This window comes from Tauraco erythrolophus, chromosome 13 (assembly GCF_009769465.1).
Source record: "Tauraco erythrolophus isolate bTauEry1 chromosome 13, bTauEry1.pri, whole genome shotgun sequence".
NCBI classification, from domain to species: domain Eukaryota; kingdom Metazoa; phylum Chordata; class Aves; order Musophagiformes; family Musophagidae; genus Tauraco; species Tauraco erythrolophus.
The window spans coordinates 18,220,731-18,242,283 of NC_141477.1; the positions used below are offsets into that span (position 1 = coordinate 18,220,731).

At 41.4% G+C, this 21,553-nt stretch overlaps 1 protein-coding gene across 5 annotated transcripts in view; it reads right to left on the reverse strand.

Annotated features, from left to right (window-relative positions):
• The window catches only part of TENM1 (teneurin transmembrane protein 1), a 250,418-nt gene that overhangs the window by 18,527 nt on the left and 210,338 nt on the right, over positions 1 to 21,553 (reverse strand). For all 5 annotated transcript variants that reach the window (XM_009990362.2, XM_086619787.1, XM_009990359.2 and 2 more), the window contains 2 exons: positions 7,098 to 7,464; positions 4,797 to 5,307 (listed from right to left, as the gene is read on the reverse strand). In XM_009990362.2, coding sequence (XP_009988664.2) covers positions 4,797 to 5,307; positions 7,098 to 7,464 — 878 coding nt within the window. The remainder of the gene's footprint in view (positions 1 to 4,796; positions 5,308 to 7,097; positions 7,465 to 21,553) is intronic.

Sequence of the window (21,553 nt, forward strand, 5' to 3'; positions counted from 1 at the left end):
TCTCATCACAAGTAACAACCCCAGAATCTAGAGCACCACATTTTAGTTCACCTAAATTTCATCAGGGCTAAAGAAATTCTTTTAGTTTAAGGTACTTCATGTGAATCGGGCCATGTTATGAAAAAGTCAATAATTAATTCAAAAGCTCTGGAGCAGTGTTTCTAACAGGTCTTTTCAGTTCTACAGATATATTTGTTCCTTCTGATGGTTCACATGGAAAACAATGCAGAACATTGCTGTGTGCTTGATATTGTTTCATATTAATGCCTCCCATCTTAAAAACCTTATTGATGCTAACGCATTTTTATTCATCCAAGACACCTCACCGATACTGCAGATGTATTTGCATGAGTAAAACCAACTCATGTTCATAAAACAGAAACCTATTTGTGCAGGTAGGAAAGCATAATTAAGTTTTCATGTTTTATTAACTGTCTCCTCTCATTGACAAAACATATCCTCAGCTGGTGTATCAACTGGCACAGCTCTGTTGCCTCCAATGGAGCTCTTCCAACTCACATCAGCAGATGAGCTGGCTATGTCCTTCACTTTACTGTGTTGGCATCATTTCCTTAGGATCTTTATTTCCCCTGAATTAGTCAGACAAGATCTATATGTCATAAGAAGTATTGGACAAAAAAAACGGGATTTTTTTCTCTTCCCCTCAATACAAAAAAAGAAAAATAGAGCAGCTGTTCTCTTTAAATGAAACACTGGAGAAGGAACTAGTGACCGTCTTGTGGTTTTTGACAAATAAATTAATCAAATATTAAACATAACACAATCTCTCTCTCACCTCCTACTGCTCTCACATACATCACGTGACTTATTTACATTCTACCTTTATGTCAGTTCTGTGCAAATCGACTGGGAGCCACACCCAGCAATTAAAATTAACTCAGATCACTACTTTTAATCATTAGAAGACTCCATGAACATTGGGCAGTTATATTTCATTCACTGCTGGATCAAACAAATATGACCCCTTGCTAGGTTATTTGGATTTTCTACTGTACCGTAGAAAAATCCTCAAATCATGCATTTTTATGGCATAAAAGCAGCCACATTATTGGAATGTAGTTGTGCACAGGACTCGGGATCCATCTTTGCTAAGGACCCAGCTTTGCTGCTGATAGTGCTGCTGCTGAGATATAAAACTCCTCGTGTAGCTGAAAATGGGATGAACTGTTACTGGATGGCTGGCCAGATACGGTACTGAATTACAAGGAGACTAGAGCACATGCCAACGGACTCCTACTCATGTAGATGGTCCCACTGACTCCAAGGAGAACACGCAGCTTAGTGCCTCAGTAACGATTCCACAACGTGACCATCTAAGGGTATTTTTTTATTCCAGATTGCTCCAAGACACCCAGCCCTCCATGGACAGGTTCTGACACCTTTCCCATGATGAACAGTAGCACACTGGGACTCAATTCCTGCAGAGCAATGTCCTACCCATACTAATAGGGTCAGAAGCATGACATATTTCTTAATGTTAATTTGGGGCCCAGTTACGCCACTGTTAATCATGTCGGTGACCATTTAATCATGCAAATAATTGCATTGATTTCGGTACTCACATGAGGAAGTGCTCACCAATATTTGAAATGCACACTTGGGGATACAGTTTCACAATCCATCTGCATTTCTATGTGTAGCACAGTTAAGAGTTATATCATTTCAAAGGGAAAGTGGTCTAATTAATTTTTTCAGAGAGAGTTGTTTCTTGCAGGTGTTTTCTTGCCCTTGATTTAATAGAGGCCCAGCGCTCCCCCTCCTCTTCTACAGCTTTAATGATACAATATTAAAAAAATCTAGATGACTGAAAATTGTACATTAGCTATAATTTTATGCAAGAGCTCTTTCAGTACTTCCATTCCATCAGATTAGAGTAGATGGATGACAAGTACTTTTGTAGGTGGTTTTCTCCCTCTTAATAATTTCCCTCTGTGAGCGAATCTGACATATAGGTAGATGTTCTGAAGAGTTCATTATCTTTGCTCATATTCCCAAGTATGCGTGATACGTGTTGTTAAACAAACTCATCCCTATTTCAGCTTGACAGTGTCATGGGTTGAACTTTTGTGAATGCAAATCTAGCTTAAACAGAGAAGATGATTCCAAGCAATTTGAAAGTTGCTCATATGATAATTCTCTCAGCTCCAATACTATGCTAATATAGGACTCGGAAGCAATTCCTTCCTCGGAAGCACACGTAAGTAACTCCTTCGAAAACATCTAATTTTCAAACTGAAATCAGGTGTCAGTTCAGAATGTGACCTGTCTGGAAAATAATGTCTGGTTAAAGGATGACTAAGGACCATCACACCCCATGACCTATTTATGGCAGAAGGTGAGCAGCACATCCTGAAAGCCCATCTACTCGGCACAGTGCTGATTACAGTCAACTGCTCCTTTGACTGCAGCAGATTGGGTGACATTCTGTGTATCTGTCATTCAGGAATTTGTAATAGATTATGAAGATGACTTAGAATATGGGACTGAACAGAAATATTAATGACATGGCTTCACTATTTAATTCTGCTGTTGTTTTTGTAATGGTAACAATTGTAATTCTGTTAATTTCTACTGACTGATCAAGACTGGCAGAAGTGCACGATCGTGCAAAGCCTGGACAACTTGAGGATACCGTGAGGATAGTGTTACCTAGCCTGCAGTTACAGCTGTAAAAGTATGAAAAACTGTTTAATTTAGCAAACTTTTTTTGTGTTAATCATAAGCATTTTATCAATCCTTCCAAGGCACAGGTATCTCTTCGTGAAGACATCTGCATTATACACAGCAGGAGGCACTTGAAAGCAGGTGAAGTCCTTTAAAAGATCTTACTATACTTGAGTCATACTTCAACAACTTGCCAGAAGACAACAAGCACAAGCAATAATTGTGTGGAAAGGTTTATACTCAATGTCAATGGGACAGAGCAAGAATACCGAGATTGAGAAGCACATGACTAAAAATAATCTGCTCTAACATGCTCTAAAAGCCAAGGTCCTGCAACAATGCACGGCGTTCAGCATTTTAAGAAGTAATAGGCATGACTCTGAGCTACTGTAAATGCTTTTTGAAAGTGTCATTGGTCCATGGTCTGGATTGATGCCATCCTCAAGCAGGGATTTAAATGGATCACTCTCAGTGTTGAAATTATTACAAAGAAACATGTATTTTAAGTCAGTTCTGCTTATAAAAGGTAACACTCAGATCAATGTTTAAAGAGCACCAGGACAGCAGTGAGCTTTCTCTTGTTGCAAGATGATTTAAATTCTTATCAATAGATGCCTGATAATGAGAACTGATTCAGGAAGGCCCTGTATGGTTTTGTCTTCCCACACTTTGTCAGAAATGGCCCTCTCTGATGGTTTATACTTATGCCTACCCTATTAATTCAGTCTTTGGCAGAATAATAGAGGCCAGGATGCAAAAACATCCTCTTGCATAAAAAATCCCATGCACTAGGCAGCAGTTTTCTCTGCTTTTATCCTACTTCCATTTTAAGAAAATATAATTCTAAAAACTTGTAACGATGGCGACTCAACTACCTCTCCAGGTGACTTAGGCAGTAACCTAATTCTCCTCAATGTGTTGTCTGTTCATCTCTCACCTGGACGGCTTTTCATTTTAGTTTTTGACCATGAACTCCTATGCTGCGCAGAAAGCAGGCATAATTACCCTCCTTGAAGACTCTGAATGAATACTGCAATGTTAACATATGATTTCCATCCATCACTTGTCACATTCTCCAACAGAGATTATGAAAATTACTTACAAATAATGAGAAATCCTGATAAACCACACCTCTTTATAAATCAAAAATGGACTTTCTCTTGAGTTGTTCTCTCTCTGGGACCAGATTGAGATGTTCTGACTGCAGTTTCAACTGTCTCGTCTTGCTCTTCAGAAGTCCCGTCAAAGGTCTCCTGAATGTCTTGTTTACGAGGTGATTTTTACTCCCCTTATATAGAGCATTTTGCTATTACATATACTGTTGTTAGTATATATACTCTTCCCCTGCTGATAGAGACAAGTCTACTCCTGTCTGAATACTCCTTCCATCAAGATTCTCAATTTCCTTTGCAACACTCCCTTCTCCCAAGAGTATGTCAATTTCCCCCTTTTTGCCTTCCTCAGGAATTTTGCGAATTCATGATTCATATCACAACTTGCCTCTACTTCTTTAGTTACAAAAAATTCCACAATCACATTTTCATTTAGAGAAACAGATTCACAACAATAAAGTGCAAATGAAGTATAATTTCAGGCGGTTTCTGCTATGCTTCATAGGCACTACGTACAGAGCTTTTACATACTTTGGCACTTAAGATACGTCAGTGTTTGATTGCCAAAGCTTGTGCAACAGCACTACTTGTCCTTTCTCACGCAGTGTTAGCAGCAGAGGGTCTTTTTAAATTACTAGAACTGACTAAAAAAATTTCAATGTTCATTTAAAATCGAGTTCCTTACATCAGGCATTTATAGAATCATAGAATGGTTTGGGTTGGAAGGGACCTCAAAGATCATTTAGTTAAAACCCCCCTGCCATGGGCAAGGACACCCTCCACTACACCAGGTTGCTCAAAGCCTCATCCAACCTGGCCTTGAACACTTCCAGGGATGGGGCATCTACAACTTCTCTGGGCAACCTGTTGCAGTGCCTCATCACCCTCAATGTAAAAAATTTCTTCCTTAGATCTAATCTAAATCTGCCTTCTTTTAGTTTAAAGCCATTGGCCCTTGTCTTATCACCATACACCCTTGTAAAAACGTCACAGACTTACTCATACACAGTTGTCCATCCGTTTTCATCACTTTTGGTTGCTAAAAGCCCCGTGTTTCCAGGATATGTCATCAGAGCCAGGTTGTAGCCTTGGGCATAAACTCTTTTCAGAACTCCATTGCTGCTTATTGTCAGCCAGTACACCTGGCCCCCCGGCACCACGACCCACAGGGGCAGCCCACTCGTGTCTCTGCGGATGTGAACCGAGTTCCCGTTGCTGCTGGTGATGGTGCCAATATCCCCTTCCCCGCTGTAGGTGAAATTGTAAATGTAGTCCCTCGTTATGAGGTTCAGCGTGTGCAGGTGGGTGCCGTTGATGGTGAACTGGTAGAGTTCTTGGTCTGCTGGCGAGGCAATCTCATACATATTCGTGTCACTGAGGTGAGCCTTGTTCCGGCTGACTGCACGGATGCGAACGTTGCCAAGGTCTGCTACGTACAGTGTGTCATCAGGAGAGACTGCTAGAGAAGAAGGTGCTTTCAGCTTTGCGTCTTTGGCATATCCACCATCACCTGGAGGAGAAATGGTAATTTTGGGAATTTGTAATGTCCATGTTTAAGCTGATCCCTGTAGCCTGACACACTGCTTCTCCTCAGTATCATTTACAGGTCAATAAAACAGTATCTTCTTCCAACTAATTAAATACATATTATTAAGGTGGATGCAATTCTACATCAGTCTCAGTGAAGTCAAACAAGAATATAAATTATCTGATTTATACCATTTTTGCTAAGGCCAAAAGCCTGCTGCTCAGGAAAGCGTTAATGGCAAAATTGTGAAAGAAAAAAAACGTGACACCTGAAGTTTCGCTCCCTACTATTTGTCTGTTGGCATGGAGTTCAAGCAGAATTATGTTACAAATAAAACAAAGAGAAAATAAAGCCCAGTAATTCAGTGGAAATGACACTGAAGCAAAGATCAGTTTATACTTGTTAAAAGCTCAATACTGCAGGAAAACAAAACAAGAATAATAGTCAAGAAGGGGCATGAGAAATCAGCCCTTCCAGTATCACTTGATAATTTACTTGGTTTGTCTATTTTAAGGTTTGAGGAGGATATTTGCATTATCACGTGCTGTATAGGCGTAACGAAATGAATTTACATGAGCAGGGTTTCCTGTAACTAGCAAGAAAGCCCACTGAACCTCACTCTCACGAGAAAAACACATTACTGTTTGTATCGCTCCCCTTCTCCTGACTGAGAAAATAATGTGGTGGTGATTTTGAGCTCTTTTGGAGATGGACAAATTAACTGGTCTTCTGACCCTGCCTTTCACCAACCCAGCACTGGCACAATCATTAGATATTTGCCTGAGTTTTTAATTTTTCAGCACTGAGGGCAGTTTCCCTCAATAAGATCCCTGAACAAATTCCTTTTCAGCACTGTTCTACCACAGCTGTAACTGAAGCTGGCAGCACTTGGCAACGCACAAGAAGCTTTGATTATCATTACAACACTGGGTCAGCAACCCACCTTCTCTAGAAAAGCATTAACATTTTTTTCTCTCCCTTCTTGACATACTTAATATTTCCTTGTCAGTAATTAACCTTTTACTTGAAATGGGAGGCTTAAGAATTATGCTGACATTATGGAGCTGAACACAGAGGTTCTTAGAGATGACAAGGTGACAACATACTGCACACCTCTTCTTTGGGAATGCTGTCCTTTGTCCCATTATGAAATACGTTTTTATGAAAAAAAAAAACCCAAACCACAGTTTGTTTTGGTGTACGCAGGAGAGAGAAGCTGTGTTGCTGAGCATGTCCAGTGACGCAGTATGGGCCAGGCACTGGCTGTTTCAGTTCAAAACACACAAAGAAGATATTCTGATTTTGTGTTTGCATCATTTTGCTGGTTGTGCAGCATGACACAAGGGATGAGAAGGCATAAGCTAGTGTTTTTCCCAGGATGTGAAACACTTTGGTACTCTTCTTGGTGAGAAGGGCTGCCTGATCCAGTAGCATCTAGATGCAATCTGCACTGGGGCTGGTACCATCTTCAACATGGGAAAACACAGCTGACACAGACAGGAAGATTTGGAGCTAATTTTGAATGGTGTGTAATCTCTGCATCAAAAGAGGAAAAGCTAAGGCCATCCTGAGGTTCCTCCAGTGCCAACTAGAAGACTCACATCTCTACATCCAATGGACTAAATCCACAAGGAGCTGCTGGTAAGGTTTTCAGCTGTCCTAGGGAACCGAATCACTGTTCGTCTCTCCTTCCCCTTGCCACTTTGCTAATCTGCAGCTGTGCCAGGGGATTTCAACAGATAAGAGACAGGAAATAACTAGCATCACCTCACCTGAAAAACAGTCACAATTAGGATCGATCTTGCAGTCACAATCTGACGGGGCTCCAGCGATTATCGAGATCTCACCGTTGGTTGTGACCTGTTGTATACGGTTGATCTTTCTTTCGTCTGTCTCTGCGATGTAGAGTATCCCACTGTGAGACACAGCGATTGCCCTGGCTGACTCCAGGGTCGAATGGATGGCCACCTTGCTGACGATGAAGTGGTCGATGCCCGGCACCTGGCAGTGAATGGGGCGTCCTGCAATAATTCGCACACGCCGGTTCTCAGAGATCTGCAGGACGATGTTGTTGTCCAGGACATACAGTGAATTGTCTAGAGGGTTCACTGTGAGGTCTGTTGGCCACTCTAACCGCACCTGGTAAAAAAAAATCAAGGGGAAGGCAGGGGAGAAAAAAAGAAAAAAGAATGATTAAGACAATAAGGCAGTTTCATTCAACTATCTCTGATCACCATGTCATCAAGGCACTTGGTGGGTTCACCCAGCACTGCTTCACTAGTATGTTTGGCAGAAGAAGTTTCAACAAGCATACTCTTTTCTGAGGTCCAGATCCAGCGTGGAATAAAACTAGATGTGAAAAGTAATTTAGCACCCTCTGACAGGTATTTGTACAAGTCCATTAAAGTGGGAACTTTATTATACCTATGCAGTCATGCAAATGAAAACACACGCTCCATGTCATGCAACATCAGCCAGAAAATTTTCCAGGTCTGAATGTTACTGTTTCGAGGTTGCAGTCAACACTGGCAGAGTGGAAAATGGTTAGATGTTGTTAAAGTCCTAACACTTTAATTGACTGTTAGTACAGAAGGAAAATGACATACTAGAAGAGTATGACACACTTCCACCAGCTATTTACTACGCAAGAAATGTTAATAGGACTTTTATACCACAAGAAATACAGGCTTGTTAATTCTCTGTAACATAATACACCAATATATCACACTTCACATGATACAATAGCCCAACTGTAATTACTTACAATGATTTTGCTTTGTGAATTCAGTCACTGATTTAAGTAAATGATTCATATTTAAGGTTAACTTTTTGCCTTTTTCCACGCAGGTGAGAGTGCCAACCAAGCAAAGTTTCCAAACTAGGTTGAAGGAAATGCTAGAAGAATGACCTCACTCGTCTGATACCTATTGCATGAGGATCTGGAAGAATTAAACACGCTCCCAATTAAAGGTGGGGCAGCATGAAAGACAACCAGTAGGCAGGCTGCTGATTTTAGCACGTACTGGCCAGAGCTTCAAATTCCTCCTGTTGAGAAAGCTCAATCGGCAGTGCAGGATCGCTGAATTGGGGAACAACAACAGAGCAGACTGGTCCCTCTCCCCAGCTAATGGCCAGTGGAGGATTTGGATTGCAGCTTGTCTATGGAAAGGTCAGAGAACAACTGAGCCACTGAGACTGCAAGACAGCCTATTTTCGTCTGTCTCAGGATGCTTTGCTTGTTATCCTTTGTGAAGAGATGGCTGCTTTTATCTGAGTGAAATTTTTCTGGACTAAATATTTCAGTCACCAGAAAAGAATAAATACCAGGCTAAAACGTAACGGTTTTATATGCTTTATATGTCACGGAAGCGTCTATTATTTCATTTACCGATTTTGTTGCTGGTTTTGCTCATTTTTCCACTGCGCTAATTAAAAGATCTATGAATTTAGAGACTGCAGATGCTAATACAATGCTCAGCACTGAGGAATAACATATGGTGGAGTGTGTGGCCATCACAAGCCACCTGCTCGCCTGGGGTCAGCTCAGGAACCAGGCTGGAGGCCAAGTCTCTCCCTTTCTCAAGCATTAGTATTTCCTGAATAATCTCATTTCCAGAAGTACATTGCTGGTTTGATAACTGATGTTTTAATAAAGAGAGGGCATTGTGGCTACCGTGTCTTGTCCTGCGTGGTTACGTGGTGCACCACACAATTATGAAGCCTCACGGAGTAATTGAATTCCTCCTTGTGCCCAGTCCATTTTAGCAGACAGCATAGCAACTGGCATTAAGACTAATGCTGTTAGGTTCAAGATCTCTTCTGAAGCAGGTGGTAGAGTCCTTCCAAATGATGATAAATGTGGTGAAACAGTTGGAAACAGATTCCTCCCATAAAGGTGCTGATTTCTCTGTGTGTGTGAGACTGCCCAGATTCCACCCGCCGCTGGGTAATACCCTGCTGTTAGCTCATGCTGCAACTAAGAGTTCACTGGGACACCAAATAAGACTCTTCAGTTAGCATAAAACCTCTCCTTGGCTATCTGCAGGAAACTTGGATAAAACCATATTTGCAATGTACCTTTAACGAAGAACATTCGATTGCTCTATCAAAGTAAATGGATTATTTTTAATGGGAAGCAGACACCTTCAACTTTGATGGCCTCCTTCACAGATCGTTCTGCTGTAAAAATAATCTTTGATTAACCATAACTAGATAATTAGTGATAAAAACTTTGGGCTGAAACGATCTATTTTTGCCATAATGACTCTGCACAGCACCTGCCATGTCCTAATAGCCGGTTCTCCTTTGTGGCCCAGCCACACTGCCTTTGCCCAGTGAATAATTTGAATTCCTCCCACTGTGTAGATATGCCTGGTATCTGGCAGATAAACAGGGACTGGTTTGGGCCAAACTAACTTTTTCTCTGTTTTATTTGAGGCTGATTTTGCTTATTGAGACAGAATAAACTTGTATGCAACTGTCCATTTCACTTGCAGCAATGCGCCTAAAGCTTAGTCTTAACAGCTGTTAATATACTTTCATACTGATCACATCTGTAAATCCAACTGCATTATGGTAAAAACAAATAAAATTTTAGTTGGGAACATCTTAACAATTTTGGTTACTACTCCAGAGCCATTGCCTAGCTGTCTGCTGTGTAAAGCTCACAGAAGGTATGGCGACAGCTTCTCCTTCCTGGGTTTAAAGCAGTCATGGACGTACTAATGGCTTAATCCCAGGTGAAATATGAAAGCTAACATCTACCTGTCTGGAGCGAAGAACCAGCTGCTGCTCACTGCAAGCTTATGCTAGTGCAACTGGAGGAGTAAAGAACGTGAAATAGGCTAATAAAAATCAAACATACACAAAACACAACCCCCTGAGCATCCCTAATCTGAGGAATTTCACAAATTTAGAAAAAATCTGCACTGTTCTTGTTGGGAGCAGATTTCAAGGCATCTCAAACTGGCGTAGGCTGGGGCTGCTGCAGTCCCACCCCATCCTGTCTCCCAGTGCAGCCCCCAGCAGCAAGGCCAGTGTTTATGTGCTCCTACAGAGAGCAGGTTCAGGACAGTTTGCTGGCTAAAAACTAATCACCTAAATCAGCTTAAGCTGAAGTGTAACTGCACCCTCAGGTTCACTGCTACCTTGAAAAGTCACTGGTTGTTTCTTTTCTTTTCAAGCAAGCTGCCCTCTGGCAGGTTTCCGTGACCAAACCATCAGTTGTGCTTCATTCAGAGCCAATAAACATATTCCAGAGAAGCACTCCAATTCTCATCAGATATGACTGTGCCTATTAAAAAGTTTTATCCAGACAAAACCACGGTTAGGATTAGAATATTAAATCAGTTAATATACTTTTTAATTTGAAGCTGTACTTCATAAGCTCCCGTAAAAAGTCCTTTCCCATTTATGTGTATTTTTCTTATAACTCAAAGTTGGGCCAATTGCAAGTGCTTTTTCTTATATTTGATGGGTTCATTTTTTGAGCAGTGTACAGAAATGGCACTGCTGATTATCCCATTATAAACAAACAGACGAGGTTTGTTCAGCAGCAGTCAGTAGCTCACATTCTTCGCAGGCTGAAATTTTCAGGTGACAATTCTGGTTTGGTTCACTGGACACAGAGTATGTGCAATGGAAATCACTGCCAAACAAGTGAACCCTTGAGCAATGAGACCTTTTGCATGTAAGTATTAACATGTCAACTTTTCTGGGAATTCAGCATTTAACTGTCAAGATAAAGGCTCCAGCTATAGCTAATAAGCAATCTCTGCTTTGAGAAGTGCAAAATTAACACCTACCGGTCTGGCTTTCTAATACATTTTTTTCATGTCGATTGTTCTGGAAAACACAAAGTGCACTAAGGTGGCTTCAGTTTAAATGAATTTTCACTGGGAGATTGAAAATTCATTCACATTGGAGTAGTTAAATAGCTCTCACACCCAAATGGTATTTTTTTTGTTTGCTGCTTTCTTCCGAACTATGCATGTGCTTGTATAACTATCTATCTACCTACCTATCTGGTTTTCAAATAATTAAATATTTTTCCCACAGCAAAGCTTTACAACTAAAAAGATAATATGAGTTTTTTGCTAAGCAGCACTGCTAGGAGAGCCTGCACTCATATACTTCTCAAACATACACGCCCGCACACGTACACACATTGAAGTGTTAGTTCGTGAAGAATACTGATTCACTTTTGGCTTTGACCATATGGCTAAAACTTTCTGCACATTTTGCATGACATTTTATGGCTGTGGCATTTTTGGTACTATTTTGAACAAATCAGATCAAAGAAATCCTACCGTTCATATCAAAGTGAGAAAAGTAAAGAGGGGAAAAATTATCCTCGTCTGCAGATGCAGATTGCAAGAGCTTAACTGTTTGGTTGCGGGGGTAAATTTCACTGGGATAAGTTTCATTTATCACGGATTAAAAGAAGCTGTATAAATCCCTAAAAAGGCTTCGCCATCGCTTTGATTTCTTGCCATGTGCTGCTTGTATATTTTGATTCATTTTCATGTAGTAGCATGAAATTCATGCCAAAATTTTTCTGATAGTCCTGACTGATGGATTGCTTCCTATCTGCACTGCTCAGCTTCGAGTACTTCTGTTTACGCTACCTTTGCCTTTATTCAGCTCTACAATATGCATTTTCAGACCTGATCATAACATCCTCCATATTTCTCTTTTGCTGATAACTTCCCTTTTTCATCTCCTTGTATTTATACTCACTTCAGCTGTTGTTTCCAGGCCAAACCCTTTTACTCACCACAACATCCTTCTCAATAGCACTTTTCTCTCTACCCACCCAAACCCTTCTTTCTCCTTCCATCTGCAAGAGAAATGGCTCCGAGGAAGGACTCGCACAGGTGGTCCATCAGGAGTGAGTGTGCAGTTTAGAAGGCTGAAGGAGACCCGTTCTGGTTCCCTGAACTTTTTACAGGATGTCTCACTACATGTATTTCTTTCTATTTTCTCACAGCTGACAACCACGGATATTTTTTCATCACTTTCTGTCAGTTTGCTCTCACTTCTGGGCTCTTTCTTTTGTTGACACTGACACTGTCAGCTCTTCCCAGCAGCTTAGCTCGTTTCTTAATGGCACACAGCGACACAATTCAGCTCCTGCGGTCTGACACCGGGGAACCCTTCCCCACGGTGGGATTACAGCCTCCTCCCACGCTGCAGGAGCCTTTGTTTCTCATGCTCCTGACGCTTCATATTATAAAATTCAGAATTACACAGTTCAGCTGTAGCAGTCCCTGCTCTAAACTTCACAAATGTTGCTCTCTCTGCATTCATTGTTCCCCAGTGAAAAACCCAAATAAATGAGTTTTACAGCCTAACGATCGCTATTTTCTACCCTGGGCTGGGAAAGCAGCTGTAGCACATTTACAGACGCAGCTCAGAGGTCTGAGGCCACCAGTTCTCTGGGATCACGGAGCGGGTAGTCTCCCCATCAACCTGCCTTTGCCATCAATTATTTCCAGCTGATGAGGGATCCAGTGCAGGAATGAGAAGGCAAGGCGTCACTCCAACAGTTTTCACTGCTTGTTTTTGCTTCGCTTGCCACAAGATTTGCTACACTTTTGCTTTCCAGCTCTCTTCTTCTTTCATAATTTCTTCTTTATGATTTTTTTTTTTTCTGCTTCACAACTTCAAAGACTGTATGAGGAATCTTGGGTCTAGTAAATCGATAGGAAAAGTTGATTTCTGTGGGGACAGGTTTCGCACCGTCTTTATTTAATAATAGAAGGAATATTATCCAGAATCACATAAGCCCATTGACTATGAAAATCAATGGGACTTAGATTCTTAAGTCATTTAAGTCTGTTTAAACATGGTACCTATGGTTTATACCAGCTATGAAAGAAATACTTTATAATGCCCAGAAGGAATTTACAAAGTATTTTGAGCAGGCTGGTACCTCTGAGAGGGGGAATCTTAGACTCTTCAATTAAAATATCTCAAAATAGACCATGAATTTGAATCTAACCCAAACACATCTCCAGTGCTGGAGTGGGAATAGATGTCCTTCAAACATACTATTGCAGTTAATTTGCATGGCCAAAAGGAAGGAGCGGGACCAGGTGGAAATCCAGCTAACAGCAGCACTGTTTCCGTTTTGCCTCACGTGGTAACTTGTGCTTCCAGCTCCTGCCCTTCTCAGACGAGGCGGCACAAAAGTAAGGCTGCATAAATCTTAATAAATCCCTTACTAGTTTTGGCCTCATCTTTCCATTTTGGTCTCAGAAGTTCTGGATACAGAAAGCCAGTGTGGTGCCAATGCAGAAAAGGTGGGAGGAAGATCTTGAAAAGCTTTAATTGAGACAGTAATTAAAAGCTGTTTGAGAATAGTGAGAAGCTGGAGCTAGTACGTTACGGTGTTTTTTGCTTCCAACAACTACTGAGGTTCATAAAAGCATCTGGCCTGAAAACCAAGAGAGAGGATACATAGAAATGAAATTTCCAAAACTGAAGAAAATGAAGAAAACAAAAGCCCTGCCTTTGAGCAACATCTGCCGCTGCGAATGTATCACCCAAATACTCTGACTCTGTCCTGAATCCTGAGTCAAACTCCAATTTAAAATTAAAATTAAATCACTGAAATTAAAACTTCCCATAGATTCGTGCTCAGGAAACTGTCTGTCTCTCCAGGATCATGACCTCTGACAAAAGCACTGCTTCTCAGGACAGAGCTCCAGGGCTGGGCAGAAAGTGAGGCCAAGGGGACGCGAAGGACGAGGAGCCGCTGCCAGGAGGTTGCCAGTCGGGCACGCGGGAGCCACAACCGCCTCCTCAGCTGCATCAGGGCTGCAAAACACGTTCCTGCAAGGATCCGAACAAATGCTAACTCCACAGCTTTCACAGGAAAATGCAAATTCACTTCTGTGAGTTAAGCCTTCCCTTAAGAGTTACACCATTAAACTCACAAACACGACTTCTGCAAGCGAAAGGATGGGAAAAATAGATATTCTGCAATTCACGTTTATGGCAGGGCATCTTCTGTGGCAAATTCCTACAACGGTACACAATTCAACAGTAATAGCTTTTTTTAATCCATTGTAAGAGTGAACTAATTCTTTACGAAACCGTAGCAGAGAGTTAAAGCAAAACAACTATAGAGAAGTTTGATTTTTATCTTTAAATTATACATATTTTTTTTCACATGGATATAAAAAACTGTAGGCAGAAAAAGCATCTAAAGTAATTTGAGTCCTTACTTCTACAGAAATTAGCACTGATTGTTATCATGACCTGATTTTCTGCTACTAACTTTTCACAAGTATTTACACAATAGATATTTCAACTGCGTAAAATGAATGTAATCTAACTAGCTATCATGCTGCATTGAAAGCAAACATGTACTGCTGTTTGACTTCAAGTAGCTAACAAAAAAAATTAAGCATCTTGCATTTTGCAGAACAAACAAGACAACTGCATTCTACGCAGCAATCCTTCTATGTGAGTATTTACACTGATGAGATACTCACAAGAAAATGCCCTGGAGAGTGTTTGATTCTAGTCTGAGGCTGTAAGCAGGCACTCTGCTTTAAATTTCTGTCAACTAAGGGCACTGGTTACTGCTGTGATGCATATTTGGATATGCATTATCAGACTGTGCCAGAAAAGCTTACAAGGATAAAGTTTAGGACTAATGTTTTTTTCAAGCAAAATTCATGAAATATCACTCAACTGAATAACATATCTCAAGGCTGGGATGGATACAACCTGGATGTTTTCTTGACTTCCACAAAGGCTACAGACAAAGATTTTAAAAATGCACCTGAAATTAGGTTTCCAACAGGTTCCTAATCAGATAGCTAAATAAAGCTTTTGATTTTCAGTAGCTGAGCTCTAGATCTAGAAACGAATAGAAAGGCTCCAGACCTAGAAGGGCTCAGGAAAGCTCTACAAAGCCTCTTGCAAAACAAAAACAAAAAAAAGGCGTGGGGGACGGACATGCAGGAGGACCTAGAAGAGGTCCCTGGAAAGTTCTATATTCAGAAAGGCGCTGGGTCTAGAAAAGCCTACTGAGCTAGAAAGGGCTGCAGAAGGGCTCGAGAGAAGTGCCAGACAGACTCTGAGAAAAATCTCTAAAAGGCTTCCAAACCATCCCAGGAGAAAGATCTAGTGAGTCTCTAGACATGCTCCAGAAGCTACAGACCTCCTTCCCGCTCTCTGCCTCCAAAAAGCTCTAGATTTAGAAAGTCCCCAGATCTACGAAGGTACCAGATGTCTTCAGAAAGGCTCTTGACATCTCTAGCAAAGTTCTAAATCTCTGAATTTCAGGCTCTCAGCAATTTCTAGAACTAGAAAGCAACAGAAATCCCTAGACAGCACTAGACCTAGAAACACCCTTTTAAAACATCTCCTTTTCCTTCAAACGAAATCCAGAAAGACTGAAGCAAATAGCTTAAGTTATAAATCCTTCTGGATGAGAGCATACAAAAATAATTTCACCATGAAATTAGTTTCTAATGGCTAGGCTACTTATACTAAGTTTCAACCATTTGAATTCTCCTGATTCCCCAAATTTTTGACATATCTTTCATGAGCATACCAACATGTTTATTATACTCCATGGTAGTAATAGCAAAAAACCTGTTGGTTTTGTTGTTGCTATTCATATGGCCACAGAAATATAACTCTGAACTGGCAAGAAAAATAGAAGAAAAAAGAAATATGTAGGGATAGAGGACCTAAAGGGTTTTACATCTGTGCTGGCTGTGGCTGGGACAGAGTTAATTTTCTTCACAGTAGCTAGTAGGGGTGGTATGGGGCTACGGTTTGGATTTGTGATGAAAACAGTGTTGATAACACAGGGATGTTTTTGTTATTGCTGAGCAGTGCTCACACAGCGTCAAGGTCTTTTCTGCTTCACACCCCACCAGTGAGGAGGCTGGAGGTGCACCAGAAGGTGGGAGGGGACACCGCTGGGACAGCTGAGCCCAACTGACCAAAGGGATATTCCACACCATATGATGTCATGCTCAGCATATAAAGCTGGAGAAAGAAGAAGAAAGGGGGGCACGTTTGGAGTGATGGTGTTTGTCTTTCAAAGTAGCTGTTACGGGCGATGGAGTGCTGCTTTCCTGGAGATGGCTGAACACCTGCCTGCTCATGGGAAGGAGGGAAGGAATTCCATGCTTTGCTTTGCTTCTGCACACAGCATTTGCTTTCCCTGTTAAACTGTCTTTATCTCAACCCAGGAGTTTTCCCACTTTTACCCTTCTAATTCTCTTTCCCATCCCACTGGGGAGGAGCAGCTGCGTGGGGCTTAGCTGCCAATTGGGGTGACACCTTGACAACATCATATCATGACTTTCCTCGGTTCTCACCAGAGACAGCTACACGCTGTTCAGTTTCCTGTTTTGCTTTGAGCAGTTGATTGAATGGCTATTGAGTGATGCTCAGACATTTATGATTTTCCTGCAATGTGACCTACATTGCTAGACTTCATAAATTTATTCTCCAAGGCAGTGTATCATTTTGCATGGCATACCCATCCCAAAGGAATCTATCAGCAGGAGATGAGGCCCAGTTTGTAAAAGCTGAATGTCCTTCAGACATTTTTACCTAATTTGTTTGTAAATGTGAGTGTTACTGTCAGAGTAACATACTGCATAAAATGGTGCTCTCTGTCATTCTGTTTGCTTCTCTCTCTCTGTGGCCTAAACTTAATAATGCACAGCTATAACTGTAACCTCTGTATGGCATGCTACAAATGGATACAACCAATTTCTGTCTTGACATTTCCATTTCTTTTTCCTCCACTGACACAGTGCCTTTTAATTTTTTTCTTCCTTGCAGAAATCAGGGTAGAAAAGAAGCTCAAGCAAACATGATATCATGAAGAGCAGAAATCAGGCATTCTTAGCAGTCGTTGCCCAGGCTGCAGCTCCTGCCACGTTACTTTCTGTGGTGGTCACAGCTTAACTTTCGTTTGACTTCAGCAGCTTGTAGCAATAACTCAGGGCAAACTTAGTCCTAATAATAATACCGGAGATACCAGGAACACCTCCAAAGCAACACTTCTTGGTACTAAAACCTTTCCAGTCTTTGTTTATAGCCAGCTTTGAGACCCAAGAAGTACCCAGACAGCAAGGGAACAACAGCCTCTAGAGTTCCCTCATGCTGACATGCTTCAAAGTCCTGCCCTTTGTAAGCTGTTATTATTACATCGTTGTTTTGACAGGATCTGCAGACTTTCAGGTTCCCCTCAGCACCTGGAGCAATCTGTAGGCCAGAAGTATCACTGTGATGGCTTTTTTGACCTCTCTTCCTCCGGTTATTGTGCTGCAATGCTTTCAGTCATGCAACCAACCCACACTTTCTCTCACAGCTTTCAAACGCACCAGTTTGCAGCGATGTAACATTTCAATGACCTGACAATAGAATTAAATGCCTAGATTGCTTTTTTTTTTCACTTCCACTGGTTTTACACCTTTATTTCTGTAAGCTTTCTCCTGATCTGTGCTGTTGTGAAGACAGACCAGGAGTCCAAAGACCAGTCCTCACTCGTCTAAGATGTAGGACAATCTTCCTTTGACCTAGTCAATGCAACAATTTCTATCCGAGCACTGTGTGGCATCTCTCCAGGAAGGACCTCACCACATCTGCTCACTGCTGGCCTCAAACCCGCCCCATACTCAAACTCCAGACTTGTGACAGCCCATTTGGTCTCCCTTTCCCTAATGCTCTGCAACATTTCCAAGTGCCCAAACCAGAATACACTAGGCAACCTGAAAGGCTTGGAATAGAGGCAGTAAAGACAGCTCCATGTAGAGCTCGATTCTTATTGTTATTCACTTTATAATGCACAAAATCTGTTGCATCTGTGGGAGGTTCTTTACCCCATAGATGTGTGAAGGGTTGGTTGGGGAGGGGAGGAGAGAAACATACACACAGTACCAGCCCTGACAATCTTAAAATAAATGTAGGAGCTCCTGCCATCAAAGCAGATATTTCTTAAATCACAGGCATGCCTTGTTATTACTGGACGTGGATGAACAACTGGATTAAAAGAAAAAGAGGGGCATTGTCTGCTGGGCCAGCCTCTGCATGCTCCCATCAACATCTACATTCCCTTCTCCGCAGATCTTCTTGGGGCTTGGACTCCACAGTATCAGGGACCAGCTTTCACTATCCAATTATTTATGGTAGTTCTGCAGTATACGTAGAAACCACACATACATATATGTCTATAGACATAGTTATATGTGCATATATAGATATATATATTATGTGTATATATATTATTCATGCATACAATTTTGTTCCCAATGTCTTCTCAACAGATGACAGATGTCAGATGTAGTCACTGATACATCTCAACCCATTGCAGACTCCCACCAGTATGGGAAAGCTGTGCTAAACATTTTCAGCAGCGTAATTCAGCAGAGCAGGTACAAGACTTCTGCCACAAATAACTCATCAGCCAGACTCCATCCTACTGAAACCATACTTAAACGAGAGAGATAACCAAAGGCTACTCACGCATAAAGAATAAAAAGCGAAGGAACCAGATTACTTGGTTGCTTGGGAAAGACTGACAGGAGAGCATCGAAACAAGCCATGCTGCTCAGCTGAGAAGCCCCTCCCCGGAGAGCTAAAAGAGGATCAGATGTTTGGGGAGCTCAGCAGCGTGCGAGGGCCTTGGCCAGGGTGGACGGCGGGCGAGCTGGCGGAAGCTCAGGGGTGGCAGGGCAGCCTGTATGTGTTGGCACTGCTGGGTGGAAATGCACAGGGGCTTTGTGCACGTGCAGGCAGCATTTGGTGAGCCTGGAGGTTTCTGTTAGTCGGGAAGGTGCACCTAGACTCAGGGCTGAGCTGCTACCTTCTTGCCAGCCACTCGATTCTTACAGAAGTTTCTTCCTTCTTACAATTTCTCATTAGAAAAAAATGATTAAAAAATCCATTTAAATCTGGCTCCATATAGCAAAAAGTAAGATAGAAGTCCTGAGCAGAGGTCTGTCAGGTCTCCTTCACTCTACCATCAACTGTCTAATACTCCCAGCCTCAACAATCAACGAAAGGATGCAATCGCTGGAAGAGTTGATTAAAATGTACATAGTCTTTTGCTCGGTAGCAATGCATTATTTATGGCAGATAATTGAAACAAATTGCTGTTTTGCAGGTGACCAATACAAAAAGAGCACTTGAGCTTTAAGGAAGAAATTGCAGTGTGACTTCATCACATGCTATCTCGCTTCTATGACTAATATTTCAAACTCAGTGATAGAATAATTTGATTAGAATATAAATTAGCTGTGATGAAACCATCCTGCTTTCTGTTTGATATTCTAAAAATCACATTATACACCTACGAGTTTGATTCATGAGCTCTCACAGACTTTATTCCACCTCAGGTCCTAATCCTATGAGCCTCTTTTCTCTCAGTTCCTGTTAAAGAGAGGCTACTTAACCTCTCCTCTACCCCTGGGAAAAGATTATTTTATCTTCTACCTGAAGATCCTTTTTTAAAAAGGCTTTCAGCTTGGTTTTGCTTCAAAGTATGGAGACTAGGGATTGCTTGTTCCTGCATATGTTATTACAGCTGGAATTATTCTTTATAGGCTTATGCTTTCCAAAGAGTAATACTTAATTAATTGAGAGGGGGGCCCCTCATTTTTGAAAAGGTTTGAAAATGCCTCAGTCCATTACATGTTTGTAATGTAACCACCATTACTTTCTCTTAGGATACGGTTGTTCCTTGCTATACACTCTCCACTCACCACCCTTTCAATTAGCCTTGGAAAAGCACCCAGCGAGAAGCTCCGGTTCCACTGAAGTCACTTGCAAAACAGCTGCTGATTTTGCTGGGGCCATGACTTCCACTCTAGTTAGCTTCTCTGGTACTCCAGCAAAGCCAGAGAAGAAAGAAGATGAAATTAAGCAGCAGAGTAAAAAGAACCAGAGAATAAGACAACTTTATACTGGAAAAAAATAACAGCTTTTCTGGGCTCCTTCATGCAACAAAAATTAGAAAAATAATAACAAAGATCTTTCTAAAAGAAAAAAGCTCTGAAAAGTCTTTTGTAAGGGAAGACCACAAACAAAAATTAAAGGGCCTACAAATTGTCATTTCTGCTTTGTGTGCTTTTTATTCAGTGATTTCACAAATACACATAAAACACATTTCTGTGAAGCACTGAAAAACACAGTTTAGAGATTTGGAATATTTATCATGCATTAATTACACATAACTAGAACAGTGTATCAAAAGCCCCACACATGTAGAGAACTAATAGTAAATCAAGAGCAGGGGTAGTTTTGCAATACTTTGCAACAGGGAAAGCAAAGTTGTTGCTTTTTGATGGCGTGCAGCTCTCAACACAATTAGAATATTATGCATCTAGTGTTAAAAAAAAGCCAAGGAGAAAGCGTTTTGTGCTTTTTGCTTTTACAAGATTGCAGTATGTACTGTCAGGTATGTAGTGAAATACCTAAAGGGATCTTGTATTTTTCTCCAACCTGCAATACTAATTAATTAATTGGCTCCACGTAATCCTGCAGTTGCTTTGTGATACTCTACTCTCAACCTGGCTTAAAAGTACTTCAGCCTAGAATCAGTTTGGGTTTTATGCTGGCAGCTCGCTCCCCCTGCTTCTCACTTGTTCATCAGATCATATTTTTGTCTTTCACATTTTCCTTTCCTGCCTCCAAACGTACCCAGTGAAAGTTCTGTTGAGGCTGTGCTTGCTCCGATGAGCAGATCCTCATTGCTGCTTTCAAGTGAGGTCACCATGTCCTGGGAGCTTTTTGTTCTGCTCAAAAGGCTTCCACAAGGCCAGTGAAGCACACTGTGCCTGTGCAGATGCTGGTGGGGAGCGCCTGCAGCACTTGTGACTGCGGGACCAATGTCAGCGTTTGCATTTTTGAGATATATACTGCATTTTCAAGCAAATCTGCTCATCTTTACTCTTGTTTTCCAGCATTCTGTCTCTCCCTTCACTATTTCAAGTAGGTCATCAACAGCATTACTTATTGCTCTTTCCCCTCTCCTCCATCAGTCAAAGTAGGCTGCCCAGGACACGGCATTCTTGGGGTCGCCTTTAAACCCTGTTCTAGAAATCTGCCTTTTAGTTTGACCTATGCAAGCAAATTGCCTACGTAAGTAACACTGTCACGTTTTTATAAGGGAGCAAAACATTTTGCAGTGTCACTGAAGTTTATGTGAAGTAACACAATATAGATGGTTCTCTCATGTGGAGAACTG